Below are 21,162 nucleotides of genomic sequence, written 5' to 3' on the forward strand. Positions count from 1 at the left end.
TTGCCATTCGCACGTCGGAGTTTAAACCTGCCTAATAGCTCTGTCAGTTTTCTCTATGTGTTCCTGCAATTTCGGGACATCCCCGGCGTGCGTTGTGTTGTTGAGTGGTGTAATGCCATGTGACAGCCAGTCCTGGCCTTTTGCATACCCATCACTTTCCCATGTTTTCAGGCCAAGAAAACCTCCCTCGTGGTTGCGACCTTGCGCTCGCATGATGGACAGACGGTGCAGGATGCGGCACATTCAGTGCAGGAGACAAGATGACTGCATGGAAGGAAGATCATGTGTCTATCTCCCGTCTTGCAGATGATGCACTTGCTCAAGTCACCTGTATCAGCTTCTGTAATGAAAGTTCGAATATTAAAGGTTAAACTGTACGGCTCTCAGTCTACGACGACTCTTCTAACCGCGGTTGAGAATCCTCATTCAGCCCGCAGAATGTTGTACGAACATACTACTCTTCTACATTTCAAATGAAAGGGTATTTTTCAAACTATGAGTGTGACTCGGAGAGAGAGGAGAGCACTTTCTGAAACTTTGGGGTCCTCAGGATACCGCGTCGGCTCCTCCCTTGCAGTCTTTCCTGCAAACGGCAAAGCATCAACACCACGAACACGTCGTTACAAATTCACGAAGACGGGACGATTGCTCAAGAACAACACGTTGCTTGGTGCACCGTCACGGTTTGTCTTTTAATTAGACGAAAATGATATCTTCACAGGAGACATGCGACGATTGTTTGAGAAAATACATTTATTTTGGTTTAAAACGTCGTATCTTGAGTGCGTGTATCAGTGTGGTGACATCGATGTAATGACATTAGAGACGAATGACCAACAAGCGTTGTGTGTAGCGGTTACGCCGCAACTACAAGTTGGCACCTACGGCCCACGTCTTTGTGTCCGCAGCACCGGTACAAGCCCAGATATCAAGTTGTTTCAACATACTTTATTTACAGTAAAAGAGGCAACTGCCTCGAGCATCGGCAACATGAGACGTTCCTTCCAGTCGAGCGCAAGTAACGCTGAGATACCGTTTGAGTCCGTACTTCTTGTTCTATACCGGAACTTTCATGGCACAGAAACTCAGGATGCTTCTCCCATCCATCTCCATCCAATCATGCGATAGGGGAGTGTAAAATGCACCCTACGTGCTGACGTTGCACTCCGCTTGGGAGTGAGCGTCGGATAAAGAACAACAGATCACGCGACGAGCCGCTCCATGGGAAAATAAAGACTGATTTGTCTCGACTGTACGACATCTACCGACCCTACCACACTCTTCTAACGTGAATGATACATTTCAATTTAATGTTCTTTCTTCCAAATGTCACCCGACGCTCCCCCAGTGCCTTCTGCCTCTGAATACTAACGTGACGCTATTGTCCCGTTAGAAGTAGAAAATAAGACGACATGCGACCTTTATAGTTGAATAATGACAAGAGAACGAGTTCAAAATATACTACGAAAGTTTGTAGTCTCGACGAAGGTCATCTCTGCTCGATAACAAATTCAACGGAGAACTTGGCAATGAGGACAGGTAAGCAAGCTAGCGCACCACACAAACGTGTTGGCAGCGTCCACCACCTATAATTGAGCCTCTCTATGCAATAAGGGGATAAGTCGCAAAATCGCAAACGGAGAAAAAAGGTAAAGTAATGTCGCTGTAAAGTAACTACAGCTGAGTTTCCTCGAATAACGCATATGCAAAATGTGATATGCATAGGCATGTGTCTACTCAACAAGAATGCCCTGTTAGAATCTTTTTTGAGGGTGTGACCTAGGAGGAATTGAACAAAACCCAGGAGCATGACATACGCCCTTTTTCAAGCCGGAATAGCAGGCCGGTGTGGTGCCTGGCTGACCTGTCCTCCTTTATTGCTGCTTTACCTTATTTTGTAAAAATAATTCGTTTTTTTTAATGTAACACCACGTGCACAGCTTCATCGCGCAGAACAAAAAAGACAGAAAAAAAATTTAATGAGTCGGACATTGATGGCAGGGAAGGGTAACGGTAATGATAAACGAAACAGAAACGGTATACTACCGAAATGTGAGGTGGTAACGATAACGGAAACGCTTACCACGGTCCTCGACTACCAGAAACCGAAAGGGAAACGAAAATTATCGTTCGGTATTGAATTCGGGTAATGGCTATTCCTGTTGTGCGATGGAATATGAGTGACTTTCCATTATTGTTTTTGAATTTTCATGACTCATTCCCTGTAATATCTACATAGTACACGAGACCATGGAAAGACGGCACTTTTTCCATTTCACCATGACCATGGCAGTATTATTTACCACTGAGAGCGTCCGCTTATAAGTGCGACACTGGATGAAGGCTACGCCCATCTTGAGTTGCTGGACTCCGAGTGGCCAAAGTCATGTTCCTACTTTATTTATTTTAAAACTCGCAAGATATGCGGAGATTGCTTGGTCCCTGGCCCAATCCAGCCCAGCAACGATCTGCGCTCAAAGCTCTTTTGACATTTCTGGACACCATCGGACTTCGGTTGTTATTGTGAAGGGGCTCGTTATTTTATTCCCTGCATCCCCACCAGCAATAGGGTAGAGTATCGCCTCTGGCGATGAACCTCCCTTCAAAGAAAAAATAAAGTTGTTGTTGTTCCAACCGCAAAGCATTCAGTGAGATCTCTATAACAAAACCACCAGCAACGGACACTATGCACAGCAGAAAAGCATGCAGAAAATGCGTACGACAAAACAACAACGGGAAGGTGCAGTGTACAACAAAGAAAAGCATTCGAAAAATATTTAGCAAATTTAGAACAAAACTTAGAATGTTCAGTATGCACAGTGAAGGAGGAGCGCTTGCAGGGGGAGATGTCCACCAAATACAGGAACAGAAGGATGTAAACAAACACCCCAAAGCAACCTGCCCCAACTCAGCTACTACGTACACTTTGCGCCTCATGCTGTTAGCACGGTATACGCTGCGGTTGTACAAGGGCTTGATTCACTAGATTCCTCTAGGTTGGGCAGCTTTATCGCGGGTGGAGGGTAAATTACCTCTGCCAGTGTATTGCTGTGTTCCCGTCTAATGTTCTCTATAGCCGCATCACCAAGCTGTAGAATGACGTAAGGACAGTCTCTGTACCACCTGGCGTGTTCAAATAATGGGTCGTCCTCATCGCTCCAATTGCAACGAGAGTTGCCGCACTGAAAGCAGGTTGTGCGATCTTGAGCACCTGCGCGGAGAGAAGAACGTGATCACGCAAAGTATAAGAACCACGTAAGCACCTTTGTAATCAGGTCATGTGGAATCGCTTGCAGTGTCAAGCTTCCTCCTGTCTGTTTCTCGGTTTGAAATACAGGTTTCACGTGGTTATGATCAATTGTTACGAACAATTCGTTCGTAGTTCGACACTGAGGAACATTGCCGAAAAGCAACAGACTATTCAAACTAGCCCTTTGTGTATTTTGAGTAGTGACGTGTATTTTGAGAAACAGAGAGAATGCATTTTGAGTATACAGACCTGACCATAAGTATTGATCATAAGCATACAATGACTTTGCATCCATGAAGGCGACCCTGAGCGTGTTGCGTGAGGACGACATCTCTGTCTCCACAATTCGCTTACGCTTCACTGGTTCTAAGTGTTCCACCCTGATAAATGCGTGGAACGTTTAAACGTCACACCTCCACTGCTTGGCAACTGCGTTTGTTTTCTTTCTTCTCGGTGTGTCTTCCGAACTTAAGTGATACGCCGCTGCAAGGCGGCCGCCGCTCAGCCAGCTCATCTTTGGTGGAGGCGTGCAATCATTTGTCGCTATCGTATGACTCTTCTAGAGAGGAAATGCCGCCAAGCTGTCACAATGCAACGCCTCTTCTTGCAGCGAAGTTAATAAAATCGCACAAAAGCTATTCCAGTAATTCGTATGAAACTTTTTGGTACCGTGCTCTGTGGTCGAGGAGCAATAAAATGCGACCATGACTTCGAAATAGGCGGTGTGCAGCGCCCACAGGGCCGCTGCTTCTCGTTCCCTTGCCGGCGAAATCCCTTATGAAAAAAGTTTTCTAGATTGTATAGAGTTTGTAAACAAGAACATAGAATGAGAGAATTAATCCTGAATAGAGAGTGTATACAGCATTTATCTGGGCTTGGATGTGGTTCCTTTCAATAATTGGTGATAGAAACAGATACAAACTGGATAGCAAATTTGAATCGAAGCTGGAAACGATATTTTATAGAAACTAGAAACAATATTAGGTAGGAATTAGAGAGCGTATTACAAGTAGGGTTGCCACCAGGCCGGTATTATACCGGCACGGCCGGTTGCCGGTAGGAAGATGATACCGGCAGCCTTTTGCCGGTATTTGTGGCTCAAGACCTTTCATAAGGGCTTTTACGGGGTTTTTCCTACAACATTCCACTACAGCTTGAATAAATCTGGAGCACAGACGAAACTCCGCAGTCACCAGTCGTTTTCTTAGTTATTCATTATTATTATTATTCGTTGTTATTCAATACGTCTTGTGTTCGGAGGGTACAAGAGCTGTGGTTGTGTAAAGCTGTTCGTGGTTGTGTCGAGCCAGCTACAACGTTCCTCACCCACTTTCCCTTTCCCACGAGCCTTTCCTCCTTTCCCTCTATTCCACCTCCTCTGCCTCAGCCGGTATTTTTCACTCCGAAAGGTGGCAACCCTAATTCCCCGTATACAATATGAATAGAATCTCGTTTCATTTTCGATACAGCTTCGACAACTGGTTGACTACGCATTGTTTGCACCGCGTAGCCGTTGGCGGTAGCTCGATAATCTTTTTTTTTTATTTATTTCAAAAACCAGAAACTTTCCATTTATATTACCGCCACATCCCACTCCAAAACGCAAAAAAAGGAAGAAAATGAGATACAAGAAACCGAAGAAATACGTAAAATAAAGACAAGCAAGCGAGAAACACTTGCACACGCACAAGCCTGTGACGTGTTTGCTGAGGAACAGATACTGGTAGAACACGCAACCACATGGCTAGGCCACATGTGGAGCCGTCCTAGCTCGCGATTAAACCACACGGGTGAGGATAGCACGCATAGATTGTTATTTTGGTAGCGAATAAAAGTCATTAAAAATATTTCCTCCAACTGGTTAATATATTACTGCTTTAAGGACTGTGTTTATTACTCAAATTACTCGAACTAACCCAGCACAATCTCCACACCAAATTAATGTGGCGCTGCACATTGCGCATGCATGAAGCCAGCCCCGTACTATACGATTAGCTACTGCTATCAGTGAGTTACACTTGGTTTAAACAATGGTATAGACAGTTGACATAGGTACAAAAATGGTACTTCCTCCCTAGTTTGGCTTTTTTATGCATACGCTTTTTATACCTTTTCCTCTGACAGTGTAGAAGCAGCAGTTCGTCAAGTGCAACATTAAAAAGTACTAAACGGTAAAGTTTGCTAAAGTGCTAAAGTTTAGCAATTAATAATACGTCGAAAAGGGGAAAAAAAATAAAACACTGTCAAGGAGCCCGCGAATGTTTACGTGTTACATGTTACGTGTGCAATTAATAATAGTGTAGACCACACAAGAATGCGAGTTATATGCTCAAAACGCCATTTAGATACACTACGGCAGATTGTTCTAATGTCACGCGTTAGTTGAACTAACGCGATTAACTGAGCTAGAAAAATAGAAGAAAAAAAATCAATCCTTCCACAATGCTTTCACTTCAGGCGAAAGTGAAGTGCAACGTGCGTGCGACGCTTACTCAAGCGGTAATTTCCATATGTAAAAATTTCGCAGATGCAATGCAAAAGTGGCAGTGTTCGTATTGCAGTGGTACAAGGTGGTGAACTAAGAACGATATGACAACGAAAAAATGGCTAGGAAGCAAGCAAGCTGGTGAAGATGATGCATGATGTAAAACCTCGAGACTAGGGAACCTGATGGGACAGACACAAACACGAAGTCTCAAACACAGCTAAAAATTTTACTTCACATACAGGAAATATACACACAACAGGGGGAAGAGAAACAACCAGATGAGGACAAAAAGGGGTCAGTTCGGGAGAAAGAGCAGTCTGTTCAAGGCCGGACCGAGGATACGGATGGGTTGGTGGCACAGTTCGCGCAAGAGGTTATGCATAGAGTCTCTCTTAAAAGCCTTCTGTGAGGGTCCACTTCGGAAGCCTTTACAATTGTTTCATCCCATAGAGGAAAGTGTAGCAGCACTAGCTGCACCAACATCGCCTTTGGCCACATGACCCTGTTTGTGCCCTGCCATCTCGCGCTCACGAGACGCGAGCTAGTTACTTCTTCTTCTTCTACTCGAGCGACCGGCCAGAACGGTCAATAAAATAGTTTGGTCCGACTTGACGCATTTTGTCTCCTGGCCTCACTCAACACGCGACAACTGGTGAACCGGACGTGATGGCCACTGGACCCCCTTCTGCTACTGGCCCTCTCCCACGACCAGCAGGCCACTTTCCGCCAGTCCAGCAAGTCCCAGGACCACAGCAACAGAACGTTGCGGTGCCCGCTATTGCGGCGCCCCTGTTGCCCCCACCGCAAGTTTCCGCCGTCGCTATCAAGCTGCCGACGTTTTGGGCCGCCGATCCCGTCGTATGGTTCGGGCAAGCTGAGGCCCAATTCGCCCTTCGTCTCATCAGTGACCAACTGACGAAGTTCTACCACGTCGTTGCCGCACTTTCCCCTACTGATGCTTCCGAGGTGCGCGACTTGGTTGCCTCCCCACCGACACAATCACCATATGACGTGCTCAAGACTGAATTAATTCGCCGGACGTCTATGTCGGAGCAAAAGCGATTCCAGCGCCTGCTGACCCAAGAAGAACTCGGAGATCGCGCGCCTTCTCAGCTCTTACGGCGTATGCGCCAACTGCTCGGCGATCGTCCCGACAGCGCCGTAATCGACGATTCCCTGCTCCGCCAACTCTTCCTCCAGCGGTTGCCGGCCAATGTCTGCATGGTTTTAGCCGCTGCTGGCACCATGAGCCTGAACGACCTGGCCAACCTTGCCGACAAGATCATGGAAATGGCACCACCGCAGATCGCAGCTGTGGCCTCGCACCCCCCTTCTCCGCCTACGGCTACTGGTTCCAGCTCGCCGCAAGCAGTGGACCTTTCTCAGCTCGTGGAACAGATCTCCAACCTGCAGCTGGAGGTTGCAGCCCTCCGCCACTGCAGTCCTTCTCCGTCTCCACGCCGATCCCGCTTCGCGCATCGACGTTCCCCATCTCCAGCTGGAATTTGCTGGTATCATCGCCGTTTCCGCACCAAGGCTCGCAACTGTACACCACCATGCACCTTCCAGGGAAACTCCCGAGCCAGTCACTAGATATGGCGGCTGGTGACTCTGGCACTCGTCCATCCCGCCTCTTCTTTGTTCTTGACAACAATTCCGGACTAAAGTTTCTTGTTGACACCGGCGCTGACGTCAGTGTACTTCCGTCCTCTCTTTTTCGTTCACCACGCAAGCCAACGTCCCGCACCCTGCAAGCTGTTAATTCCACGCCGATTGCGACGTACGGAGAGCATTCCCTCACTCTCGACTTGGGCCTCCGCCGCTCCTTCGCATGGATTTTCCTTGTGGCTGACTTGCAGTACCCTATTCTGGGAGCAGACTTTCTGAGCCATTTCGGTCTCATGGTTAACATGAAAAAACGTTTGCTCTGGGATGCACAAACCCGGTTTCGCGTCAACGGCATTCCCTGTCGCCATTCAGTGTGCAGCCGCATCGCCCGCTTCAAGGCTGGAAACTGTCCATACTCCGCCATCCTGCAGGAGTTCCCATCCCTCTTGAAGCCATGTAACACCGAGCGGCCCGTGATGCACACAGTGACTCACCACGTTGTCACTACAGGTCCTCCCGTGCATGCCCGTCCTCGTCGCCTGGCCCCTGAGCGCCTCGCCATTGCGAAAAAGGAATTCCAACACATGCTCCAGCTTGGAATCGTCCGGCCTTCTTCCAGCAGTTGGTCATCAGCCTTGCACATGGTACCGAAGAAGACCGGAGATTGGAGGCCGTGCGGCGACTACAGAGCCCTTAATAAGGTTACTGTGCCAGATCGCTATCCCATCCCGCATGTTCACGATTTCGCCTCCAATCTCCACGGCATGACCATGTTCTCCAAGGTCGATTTGGTAAAAGCTTACCATCACATTCCAGTAGAACCCTCCGACGTTTCCAAGACTGCCATCGTTACACCATTCGGCATGTTCGAATATCTCAGGATGCCCTTTGGTCTGCGAAACGCCGCCCAGACCTTCCAACGTTTTATGGATCAAGTGCTGCGCGGCCTTCCCTTTGCGTTTGCCTACATAGATGACATCCTCGTTGCCAGCGGGTCCCCCGAGGAGCACGAAGACCACCTTCGCGCGCTTTTCCAGCGTCTCCAAGAGTTCGGCATTGTTGTGAACGCCGAAAAATGCGAGTTCGGCAAGCCATCGCTGGAGTTCCTCGGGCACCTAATCAGCAGCGACGGCATCCGCCCTCTCGACCACAAAGTTATTGCCATACGCAACTTCCCAACACCAACGTCACTGCGTAAGCTGCGAGAGTTTTTGGGAATGGTGAACTTTTATCGACGATTTATTCCCTGCTGTGCGCGCATTTTGCGACCTCTGACAGACATGCTGCGCGGCACGCCATCTTCAACGCCGTTTTCGTGGACGGAAGAAGCGAACACCGCTTTCCTCGCTGCCAGACAAGCCCTTGCAGACGCTACTGTCCTCGTCTACCCGAAACACGGCGCGCCAACTAACATCATGGTTGACGCCTCTGACCATGCTGTTGGCGGTGTCTTACAGCAGTACATCGACGGGCAGTGGAGACCTTTGTCTTTCTTCTCGCAGAAGCTCTCTCCAGCGCAGTCCCGCTACAGCGCGTTTGGCCGTGAGCTGCTCGCTGCCTATTTAGCCATCCGCCACTTCAGGTATTTCGTCGAAGGAAGAACGTTCTACATCCTGTCAGACCACAAGCCTTTGACTTACGCGTTCCTGTCCAAGGCTGCCGACAGTTACACTCCCCGTGAAGCCCGGCACCTGGCCTTCATAAGTGAGTTCACCGTCGACATTCGCCACGTGAACGGAACCGACAACCCTGTAGCGGATGCTCTGTCCAGGATGCACGTCGATGCTGTCACCTTTCCGAAGTTGACGATAGACTATTCCAAGATCGCCGAGGCGCAGCAGTCAGACGAAGAGCTTCGGAAATTGCGAGATTCTGCCACCACTCTTTCTTTCGAAGAGGTGCCTCTGCCCGGATCGCTCCTCAAGTTAACTTGCGACATCTCCACGGGCAGACCCAGGCCGTTCATTCCGCAGGTTTTCCGTCGCCTTGTCTTTGATAGCGTGCATGCCCTAGCCCACCCTGGTATCCGCGCCACGCAGAAGCTGCTCACCACCCGCTTTCTATGGCCATCGATGAACGCCGACGTTCGGGCATGGACCCGCGCTTGCCTCGTCTGCCAACGTGTGAAAGTCAACCAGCACAACAAGGCACCTTTAGCAGCATTCCCGCTCCCTGACGCCCGATTTTCCCACGTGCACATCGATCTGGTGGGCCCGCTACCCCCGTCGCATGGTCATTCATACCTGTTAACATGCGTTGACAGATTTACGAGGTGGCCAGAAGCAATTCCCATCGCCGATTCCACCGCCGAGACCGTTGCCGAAGCCTTTTTGCACGGCTGGATAGCCCGTTTTGGTGTGCCTGCTACCCTTACCACAGATCGCGGCCGCAAATTTGAAGCCAGGCTGTTCACCCAGCTCTTGGAGACCCTCGGCACACATCGGATACGAACCACCTCATACCACCCCCAAGCAAACGGGCTCGTTGAGCGTTTTCACCGTCACCTTAAGGCCTCCCTCTCCTGCGCGCGTGAGCGTACCCAGTGGTTCGCCGCTCTTCCTACAGTGCTGCTCGGTATTCGGACGGCCCTCAAGCAAGACATCGGCGCCTCCAGCGCAGAACTCGTCTACGGGACGTCACTACGTTTGCCGTCAGAATTCTTCCATCCTGTGCGCCCCGAAGCAGCCGAGCCATCGTCATTCCTTCACCAACTCCGTTTGACAATGTCCCAGCTCTGCCCTTCCCCAACCCGACGAAACCTTCGTAGCCATCCCTTCATCAGCCCAGAGCTTGAAAGCTGTACACATGTTTTTATTCGCCGGGATGCCGTTCGTAAGCCCCTTCAACCTCATTTCGACGGCCCCTTTCAAGTTCTGCACCGATACGCCAAGTTCTACCGTGTACAGCTTAATGGCCGCGAGGACAACATTTCCATCGATAGGCTGCAGCCCGCTCACCTAGACCCCTAATCTCTGGCGCATTTCACCCAGCTGGAAGTTTCTTCAGACTCTTCGAACGAGCCTGACGCACAGAATGACAATCGAGCCGCCCCCTCAGCCGCATCTCGATCTTTCCCACTGCGCCCAGTTTCAAGCAAGCACGTATCGTGGGATCTGCACAGCACTGTCCAGCCTGCAGCTTCAGCATCATCTTTCTCCAGGGGAGGGAGGATGATGTAGCAGCACTAGCTGCACCAACATCGCCTTTGGCCACATGACCCTGTTTGTGCCCTGCCATCTCGCGCTCACGAGACGCGAGCTAGTTACTTCTTCTTCTTCTACTCGAGCGACCGGCCAGAACGGTCAATAAAATAGTTTGGTCCGACTTGACGCCTTTTGTCTCCTGGCCTCACTCAACACGCGACAAAAGCAATCTGAGCATTCTTCCAAATGCTTGGCAATTTAAGAGTTAGAAGCTTTATTTTTGTACTTTAAATGAATGCTCTCTCAAGCGATCATTTAAGCAACGTTTTGTCTGGCCAATATATAACAGAAACCACAAGCTAGGGATGTCCGATAAACGGCGTTTGAACAACAGGGGACAAATTTGCTCCGGTGATTCTTGCAAGTAACTCCAGGTTTGGCGAAAGGCGCGAGGTGGTCAAGACGGAAGTTGTTCTTGAAAACGAGACTGACTTGAAATTTTTTCGCAACGGCCAACAGGTTGTGAGTCACTTTGTGGAAGTAACGTGTGGTTTTACATTACTTCCACAAAGTGTCTCCTAAGCATCTGAATGTTGCATGTACTTTCAACTATATGCAGGAATTTCGAACCGTGAAATTCTCAAATGGGACATGGAGGCATCGGTTGACGAAACAAAAAATGTTGATTACCAGTGTAGAAGAATCCAGCTTTCGCCATTTTTTCTGTGTTTCCCTTCGCAGTTGCAGGATAAATGTCGAACGATGATTTTCTGCTAGCCAACGACGCGTACCTCTCATGTATGGGCCTGGTGTGGCGCACAGCATACTGCTTCACGCGATTTCCATACGATTCTGGACGTGCGCGGTATGAGTACTTCTTTCCAGAGACGTCTTCTGAACGGTAGACTAGTTCAGGTCTTATCTCATAGGCAGCATCCATCATGACAGTGCCTGTGCCAAAACGAAAGATATACGAGTGCATGATACCCCAGAACTACCGCAAAAAGTTATTTGCATCATCGGCATAACATCGGATCGCCGGATCGGGGTGTTACGTTGCGGACTGAATATCCACGAAGGTATAAACTCGCAGCGTTGATAATTGCTCTACGAAATGCCATAATTCATCACTCGAGGCTTTAGTCGCGAGCCAAATACGACTGAAACAGCTCACACGAGGGTCTCGAGTCCGACACCCATGTTAGGCATATCTCTTTCACAGTCGTCAGGCAACGAACATTCACTTTTTCACTTTACGCTACAGCATCATCGCCAAATGTTTTGGCACAGCTCATGCATTTAATGAGCTGTAAATTATCCCGAACAGATTATTAGATGTTTGCTCATGACAACACTTGCCCTTGGGGAATTTTTATACGATAAATCCTTCGGGGTTAAAGTGCGCGATTTCGCAACCACGTACGGTTCAAACCCCCTCCTCATTGCACATCCACATTCCTCCTCTCCTCTCCTCCTCCTCCTCACAATTCTTGTCCTCTGTTAACGGTATTGACGCGTGTTATCGGTGCCTCCCTACATTGAGTTTGCAAGATACTTTCACCCAAGAGCATCGGCCAATCCTGGTAGCATGCGGTTCACGGTGGCGTCACAAGGCGCAAGCGATGGCATGCTCAATGTTTTACAATGATACTCCTTTACGTAGGGGTGAAGGAGCAAGGACGAACAAATGTGCAAGCGTACCATTTTTCAAACAGGGTACTTGTCACGTGAGACGCTTAGCGCATATTATTCTCTTTCGAAACAGTAAAATTGTAGGTAGTTGAGAATCATGGTCTGTGTATGCAGCATTGGTGGTCTACTGTATGCGGTGAAGGCACCTTGGGAAAATGGTAAATGGGTACTAACACACCCAACTCCATGTGCAATCGCACACTGTGCTGCGTCGCCACGTGAACAAAACCGGTATAGGTCCTGTACGTCGTCTATACTTGTTTGCGAAAAAAGAGTTGGCTTGCCGAATGTAAAATTTCGATCGTGCTTTCACAAACATCGTTTCGATGCAAAAAAAGAAAACAGACGAAGCGAGAGTAAACCGTTTGACTGTCCCTTAGCAGTAGACTATATGTGTTTATATAAAATGGAGTCAGCATGAGTAGTATAGGGGGGACCGCTATAAGGACATCCTTTTTCTAATCCAGTTCTAGGAATTTCTAATCCAACACAAGCCAGTTCTAATCCCTCTGGTTAGTGGCCCCACTTTGATTGACAGGCCCCTTTTTGGCTCGCCCATTCATGCTGATTGGTTTGAGATGACCCCACTTCGATTTACAGGCCCCTTGTTTAGCTCCACCCCTTCACGCTGATTGGTTCAAAATGACCCCACTTTGATTGACAGGCCCCCTTTTGGCTCCGCCCACTTCACGCAGATTGGCCCCTCCAAACCTACTGATTGCTGATTGATCCATCCACTTCGCGCTGATTGGCTCCTTCTAGGACAGCTGATCGGCCAACCCAGTGACCCCGCTACAGCTCTATCTTAGACAAACAAAAGGAATACATTGCAACGTTTATTGAGTACATCATGGCTGTCTTGGAGAGATTGATTCCTTTGATGCTGGGCATGGTTCCTCGGAAGTGACGAATCATGAAGGTGTCTCTGGGACAGCGGCTAAGAAAAGTTTCATCCTCCGTGAGTTGACACATTCCACGCGCACTGGACGCTTACGTCCAGTGGTTGAAGGCACGTGCGTAGCGATCCAGTAGCGTTCTTGTCCAGCTTAATGTTGGACCGCATAGGTACCACATACCAATCTGTGATAGTGAAGATATCACCAGGGCATTCAAGCGAGTAGGTGTGCTTATCCTTCTCAAGTTTCATGCGTCTTCAGTTGCAGGTGTCCAGCGCCAGCGTGCATGAGACGAGCGAGAAGAGAACGAGCTACCATATCCTTCCACTGGTCCAACTGACGCTACTCCTTCTCATCCTCTGCATTATCTGAGGAGAGAAAGAATGCCCAGTTAAATCACGCTATCTCCGTCATACACTCAAGCTTACCATATTCGCAGCTTCCGTATGGGTAGGAGTCGATGTCATTGTAGAGGTATCGTTTGTCGTCGTACGCCATCAGACTTCTTTTCACATTTCTGATGGTGTACATGCACTGTTTCTTTCCCACTATTGACACCTGTTCGTGCGATATGCTAGTGTGCTTGAACAGGGTATTGTGGTACGTATCATGGAGGAGGTGTTTGCGCACAATGTTCTTTTTGACCCCTTTAGCTCTTGCAATTTGTTTTCCCCCAGCTAGTTTGATGGAGTACATTTTGGCTTTCAAGCATATTACTTCCTCTATGGGTATGCTACCGGTTTCACTTTTGAATGCACCAAGCCTACCACGATTCCTCTCGCTGTACAGTGGATGACCCCGATCGAAGGAAGACAAGTCTAAATGGTCGTCGGCGATCACACGTAACTGATCTTCGTAATCCTTGCAGAATAGGCCGAGGATCAGAGAATCCGTGTCAAAGTAGCAGGTAATCACCGGACAAGTGAGCTTGCTCAGCAGAGTTTCGTAGTAGAACGAGTACATCGTTAATTTACTCAGTTCTAAAATCGTGAAGCCAATCTGCAAGAGGAAATCACATCGCACTTTTCTTTTGCGCATTTCGTACATGACACAATCGGGGGACAAAATTTCCATTCGCACGCATTCTGCCCGACTCCCGAGGCGACTCGCCGTCTCCTCATCGAAGGCTACTCGAATATCCCTCATGTTAAATTTATTTAAAAGCGTTCTTCCAAAGACCGCATTATTTGAGATTTTGTAGAAATTTTTTTCAAACGTCGTGCCTGAGGCAACGCGCCTCTCAACATTGTCCTCAATGTAGGGACGCAGGAATGGTGCCTGACGAAATTTTAGAATTCGGTGAATTTTTGTCACCCTCATGCCCAATCTACAGTAGAGTGCGAGCAGTGCGTAATGAACGACGTACTCGACCTTGTCCTTGCACGTCAGCAACAGCTTTTTGCTGTTAGCTGGCTGATACATTAATTCTTCGAGAAGACCTCGCTGGAATGGCGAGAGCCATTCCTCCGGGACCACAGCCTTCTCGGGAGCCAGGGGGAAGTACCGCGTTAGAGCGTGGATAGATTTTGGATACTCCAAGTCACACACATACACGTACCCCACCTCCGAATCCGTGGGGTGACGCATAAAATCCACAGAGCTAAAATCCTCGACCCACTCGAAATCGCCGACGGGGAGGTGCTTTACCATACTGAATCCGTAAAGATTGTTGCAATCTATGTATGATATGTACACCTCCTCTTTTTCGGGATCATAGCCACTACACAGAGGGTTGTTAGCCCGCAAATGACGCCTGCTCGCCTGACAGAGCCCGCCCCTAACACCCGACTCGATGGTTCTGTACATGTCCTCGTCGATGATTAACTCCAATTTTGCCTGCGTGTAATTTAGAGCACATTGCCACGAATAGGATGCCAGAGAAACACAACGAAGCAATTCTAATCCACGCGCGTCGTAGCACAGTCGTCGAAAGTGCTGCATTACATCAGCATGTAATAGGGCATCCGTTTTCAGGTACAGTGCATTATAATCCCTCAGATTCGAGCATCCAAAATGTTCAAGTACTTGCAGCGCATACTGGTAGTCTTCCTCGCTTATATCCTCCCCAGTGAGATCATTTCGGAAGGCAGATTTTGCCGGCAGAGCCAATTCGTCGTACACCGCAAAAGAATTAACGTGGCTATATGGGAATACACCTTTACGAAGCAGAATTTCGTAGTCGTTTCCAAGTACCTGCTTCAGGCACTGGAACGCCTCTGCGCCCCCCATGGATTTGACGGTTTCCACGAGCTCTCCCAGCGACGAATTTAGGTACTGCATGGTATCTCTGAATAGGAAGGTGCCAATTTCGAACGATCGAATTTTTTCCATGGAACTGGCAACGATGAAGGGAGCTCGCTTCCACCCGAGAAGGTGAAATTCCCGCAGCAGTCCGGCCAAATCGTAGGCCAGATTGTGCACCATGATCGGTAATTTTTCTCTCGTCGTGCACGCCACGTTACAGGGGCTGCACAGCGTCGCAATGTAATTTGTGTCCCCGGTAGTACATCGCTTGGAATGGTCGTGATGACGGATACGGGGTAGATCTCGCGTGAACTCCCGTTTACAGTATGCGCAATGGGTGGCAGCTCTGTGCTCGGCCCGTTGCTCATCATTCAGCACCATTGTGGCGGGGCAGGCATTCAGGGCAACCATCTCGTCCCGCATTTCCATCAAAGCCTTCACGCACTGCCTCGCGGAATCTTCACCGTGGTGCGTCCTGACGCGCATCACCTTCGAGTCGTGGGTGCGCACGAGCACGGCAGAGAAGCTAGAGGTGACGTGACGCTGCATGCCAACACCACTGGGCGCGAGTACGCTCTCCGTGTCCAACGCGACGACGTAGTTGTACTGCTGCTTGTACTGTATTTTATTAAATTCTACAAAATTTTTGCCAGGTTCGCAAAATTCCAATAAGATTTCGTTCACGTCCGCGCACAGGCGACGATGTTTCGCCATGCTCTTTTCCTCGTTAAAAGAGCGCGTGCAACGTTCGCATACGAAACACCTATTGTCTCTCATCAGTAATCGTTCGAGGGACTTGATTCCAAAAAAATGTTCATCTATAGCCAATAAGTGAATTTTCTTTTCACACTCGAGTTTTGGGGGTCGCGACACGTGCACTCCCTGATCGACGTACTCGTACACGTAAACGGATATCTTGTTTTTGTCTTCGAATTCGTCCAGATCAGAAAATGAAACGGGGAAGTGGCTTGGCCACCAGTAATCTACTGCATAATTTTCACATTTTTTCCACGAATTCCTTTCCTGTGGGTGCAGGAGAGCGAGCGTATTGTATTTAAAACATTCGCCCTCCTTGCGTGCTGGTAAATGGATATTCGTTAACACGTTCCTGCGTTTAGCCAGATTCGTGGGAAGTACCCCATTGCACCCGAATTTTTTAGTTTTCACAGCAGAAATACACATTTGAACTTTTTGGACGTCAGTGGATACAAACCCACTACCTTCGCGCTGGTAATTTTCAATGCGCCCGGTGGACTCCTGAATCACATCCATCAAAGTATTTGCGATAGCTCCGTCGCTGTGGACTTCGCGAGCAAGCGCCATAAAATGAGCTATGTGCGTGGTTACATCCCCTCGATTTTCTTTCATCATTAGAACGTCAGAACAAATGCAAAACCTAAAGGGTATTCTTTGCGCTCGCAAAATAGCAATTATATCGTGGAGGTGGTTTATTAAATATTGTCGCAAGTCCTCTACTCCCTGATCGTGAACAGATGCCAATAGCACAAACGCTTTGACGGTACCTCGAAATGCGCTATCAGTTTGAAAGAAAGGCAGGAAGGAAATGTCCACATAGGGATGCGATCGCTCGACGTGAGCATGCAATGTGGCAGGTGAAATGTCTGGAGAAGATGGTCAATTCCCTTCCAATGGCTCATCATCCCCGATATCATGAGGATCAAAAAAGCAGAACACGCATCTAGGCACTGAAAAAAAGAAGAAACACTAAGAAAACGTGCGCCACAGAGCGTGGATGAAAAATACTTACTTTTGAAGCGAGCTCCACACACTCCCGAAGCGATGCGAAGACTGCTGCCTCTTTACACATCCTCCCCATTTATATAGCGGCGACCTCGCTGCATGCCCCAACATGCACGGGTGCGGCGAGTCGTCATAGCCTAAAAATAACCTGCTCTGCATGTTCAAGGTCGCAGCTTGCCCTTGGCTTCACGTAATGCTCCGTCCGCCTACACCATTGCCGTACCTGAGCGCAAAGTTCGCTCTCATCACATGTCATTCCGATATGCAAGTTGCTTTCATGAGCAGGCACACAACCATCCCTTTTTGTTCACAGTGGCTGTGGAATTTCAATAATATTACTTAAAAGAAACAAATTGCAGTGAAATGCAGATTCATCTCACAGGAATTTCTACCCTCAGCGTTAAACCCTCAGATACCAGCATTTCTGCTCAAATAGCAAAATAGCTATGACCTCAAAAATTAAACACATGCTAACAAACTACCATCAACTGCTATCAGACAATTATTGCATAATGCTAAATACTCAATTGCATTGCCCCTAAGTGAAGAAAGCGCAGGACAAGGGTACACAAATTCACTTAAGCGATGAGGGAAAAGGCTTAAGACCTCAGGTCACCACACATCGCCACGCAGCTAACACAAGATAACAACAAGATACTAGCGGCGGGTAAGATTGTAACACTGCTAAACAAGCCCCAACATGCCATGATGACGTCACAAACCAGGAAAAAAGCACACACAGCAGCTCAGGAATGCACAAGGAGAGGTGCTTTATTGGAATCTCTACTCCTGGCTCAGACACCAACATTTCTGCTCAAATACCCATAACTGCAAGATTAAGCACTGCTTACTTTATCAAGATATCGAACACCCAACAAAATGAAACAAACAACCCCACTTCCACTGACAGAGCACTATTCACCTTTTACGCAGGAGGCTTTCTTCTACATAAAAGTAGAGAAAATAAGAAAAGAGCAGCGAAAAATTACACGCACTTTTGCTCGCATAGCTATAAGAGAAAAATAAAATAAAATAAAATAACGACGCACACGCTAATAAACTGTGACAAAGACACCCATTTCTGCTATCAGATAATTATTGCATAATGCTACATACAGTCGCATTGTCCCTGCGTAAAGAAACCACAGGACAAGGGTACACAAATTCACTTAAACGATGAGAAAGGCTTAAGACCTCAGGAATAATCGCAGAGTCACCACACATCGCTACGCAGTTAACAAAAGATAACAACAAGATACTAGCGGCGGGTAAAATTGTAACACTACTAAACAAGCCCCAACATGCCATGATGACGTCACAAACCAGGAAAAAAGCACACGCGCGCGCACACAGCAGCTCAGGAATGCACAAGGAGAGGTGCTTTATTGGAATCTCTACTCCAGGCTCAGACTGCTCAAATACCCATAACTGCAAGATTAAGCACTGCTTACTTCATCGAGCACCCAACAAAATCTAACAAACAAACAAACAAAAACAAACAAACCCACTTTCCGTGATAGAACACTATTCAGCTTTACCAAGTGATTTTCTTCTGCTTTAGCAGTCAAAGAAGAAAAGAGCAATGAAAAATTACACGTACTTTCGCCTGAATAGCTATAACTGCAAAAAAAAAAAAAAAGACGAGGCACATGCTAATAAACGGGGGAAAAAGGCACTCATTTCTGCTATCAGATTATTATTGCATAATGCTACATACACAGTCGCGTTGTCCCAGTGAAAAGAGAGCACAGGACAAGGGTACACAAATCGAATTGGGAAAATCACTTCTACTCGCGCAGCATAATACGCTGTTTTTTTTTTACGGGTGAAAATTACAATAAGAAGCCACCTGCTATGCAAGTGCAACAACCCTTATTTTTAAACCAACACTTCATGCAATACCACATAAATTTATCACTCGAGTCACACGAAAAGGCATACACAATGTACTTACTGGTTAAGTGGGGTCACAGTTGCACACACACACACACACAACACAGACACAACGAGCGACAGTGGAAAATAAGAAATTACACGCAATTCTGCTCGAATAGTAAAGTGTCAAGCATGACAAAACAGATTTTCTACCACCAGAAAATTATTAAACAGAATAACACAATATTCGCAAAAATTAAGCTTGTGTGGCAAACACACAACCTGAGGAACACACCTATTCACATCTGCTTTCTGAATTTGTTATACAGGCGTGAGCGATTCGATAAGAATAAAGCACGCTGCTTGGAGAAAGCATATATCATGTGTAACGCAGTCTACTCTATTGAAAATGCGATAAACCTTATTTTTCAAACAAAAAAATCACAGTCGGCATAATATACGGCAATATCGGCAATATCACTGAAGTCAAACACAATGAACTTACCTGTCAAGTGGGAACCCAGCTGCACAAACGCGCACGCACACTCACACATTTTTAGTGCCTCACAACGAGCAAAAACCCAAGGTCTATTCACAGCCACATAAATTCATATTATTCCTCACGTCAATAATTATCCAACCATCGTCAAAACGGGGAACACGCATATGCCAATGCGAAACAATAGGCCTTCCCGCCGGATGTAATACGATATCGCCAGTCGACCGTCCCAAAGCAAAAAAGAAACACAGCATCTCAGGAATCCATGTTGCCTATACATCCAAGAACAGCGTGCAGCAATTATAACACAGAATGAGATTCATTTCCTTGTACTTTTGTTTTGCTTGCATATAAATATTTCACAAGAAATATTAGAGAGTGAAAAAGGAGAACAGCATTCGCTACACCCTGTAGCTCTTATCATTTTTAAACAAACCAGTTTTCATGTGTTCATAACCACACTACCATTCATTAAATAGGGGCAGTCACTAATGATTCAAATAAGATAAAATATCATTCCATCATCATTGATTGCAAACTTCACGCAAGAATAAGCAACTGCTGCGTGTCGTATTTTTCTTATAAGAAACACCAAATGGACTCAATCTCGCCCTGTTAAATACCAACAGCAACGATTTTTTTTTGTATTTTGTATTTATTTTTGTCCTTTCCAGCAGCTCATTACTTTGTGCGAGTCATCAAAAATTAAAAATTTCTGATCTGCTGATAAAACAGTGTGCCCCCACGTGAGCAGCATTGGGCCCGTTCACGCAGTTAGGACACGCTTGACGCAATGACGCGCGCTCCGTTATCGTTTCCCCGTACACTGTTTTATCAGCAGATCAGAAATTTTTAATTTTTGATGACTCGCACAAAGTAATGAGCTGCTGGAAAGGACAAAAATAAATACAAAATACAAAAAAAATCGTTGCTGTTGGTATTTAACAGGGCGAGATTGAGTCCATTTGGTGTTTCTTATAAGAAAAAAACGACACGCAGCAGTTGCTTATTCTTGCGTGAAGTTTGCAATCAATGATGATGGAATGATATTTTATCTTATTTGAATCATTAGTGACTGCCCCTATTTAATGAATGGTAGTGTGGTTATGAACACATGAAAACTGGTTTGTTTAAAAATGATAAGAGCTACAGGGTGTAGCGAATGCTGTTCTCCTTTTTCACTCTCTAATATTTCTTGTGAAATATTTATATGCAAGCAAAACAAAAGTACAAGGAAATGAATCTCATTCTGTGTTATAATTGCTGCACGCTGTTCTTGGATGTATAGGCAACATGGATTCCTGAGATGCTGTGTTTCTTTTTTGCTTTGGGACGGTCGACTGGCGATATCGTATTACATCCGGCGGGAAGGCCTATTGTTTCGCATTGGCATATGCGTGTTCCCCGTTTTGACGATGGTTGGATAATTATTGACGTGAGGAATAATATGAATTTATGTGGCTGTGAATAGACCTTGGGTTTTTGCTCGTTGTGAGGCACTAAAAATGTGTGAGTGTGCGTGCGCGTTTGTGCAGCTGGGTTCCCACTTGACAGGTAAGTTCATTGTGTTTGACTTCAGTGATATTGCCGATATTGCCGTATATTATGCCGACTGTGATTTTTTTGTTTGAAAAATAAGGTTTATCGCATTTTCAATAGAGTAGACTGCGTTACACATGATATATGCTTTCTCCAAGCAGCGTGCT

The 21,162-nt window shown here is 47.1% G+C and overlaps 1 protein-coding gene across 1 annotated transcript in view; it reads right to left on the reverse strand.

The window, feature by feature from the left end:
* Positions 1–252: 252 nt before the first annotated feature.
* The window catches only part of LOC135373625 (baculoviral IAP repeat-containing protein 2-like), a 33,243-nt gene continuing 12,333 nt past the window's right edge, over positions 253–21,162 (reverse strand). Inside the window, exons 2-4 of the mRNA XM_064606715.1 lie at positions 11,180–11,440; positions 3,033–3,211; positions 253–340 (exon numbers count right to left, since the gene is read on the reverse strand). Of these exons, the coding sequence (XP_064462785.1) occupies positions 320–340; positions 3,033–3,211; positions 11,180–11,432 (453 nt within the window). The 5' untranslated portion in view covers positions 11,433–11,440 and the 3' untranslated portion in view covers positions 253–319. The remainder of the gene's footprint in view (positions 341–3,032; positions 3,212–11,179; positions 11,441–21,162) is intronic.

Source organism: Ornithodoros turicata, unplaced genomic scaffold (genome assembly GCF_037126465.1).
Source record: "Ornithodoros turicata isolate Travis unplaced genomic scaffold, ASM3712646v1 Chromosome28, whole genome shotgun sequence".
Classification (NCBI taxonomy): Eukaryota; Metazoa; Arthropoda; class Arachnida; order Ixodida; family Argasidae; genus Ornithodoros; species Ornithodoros turicata.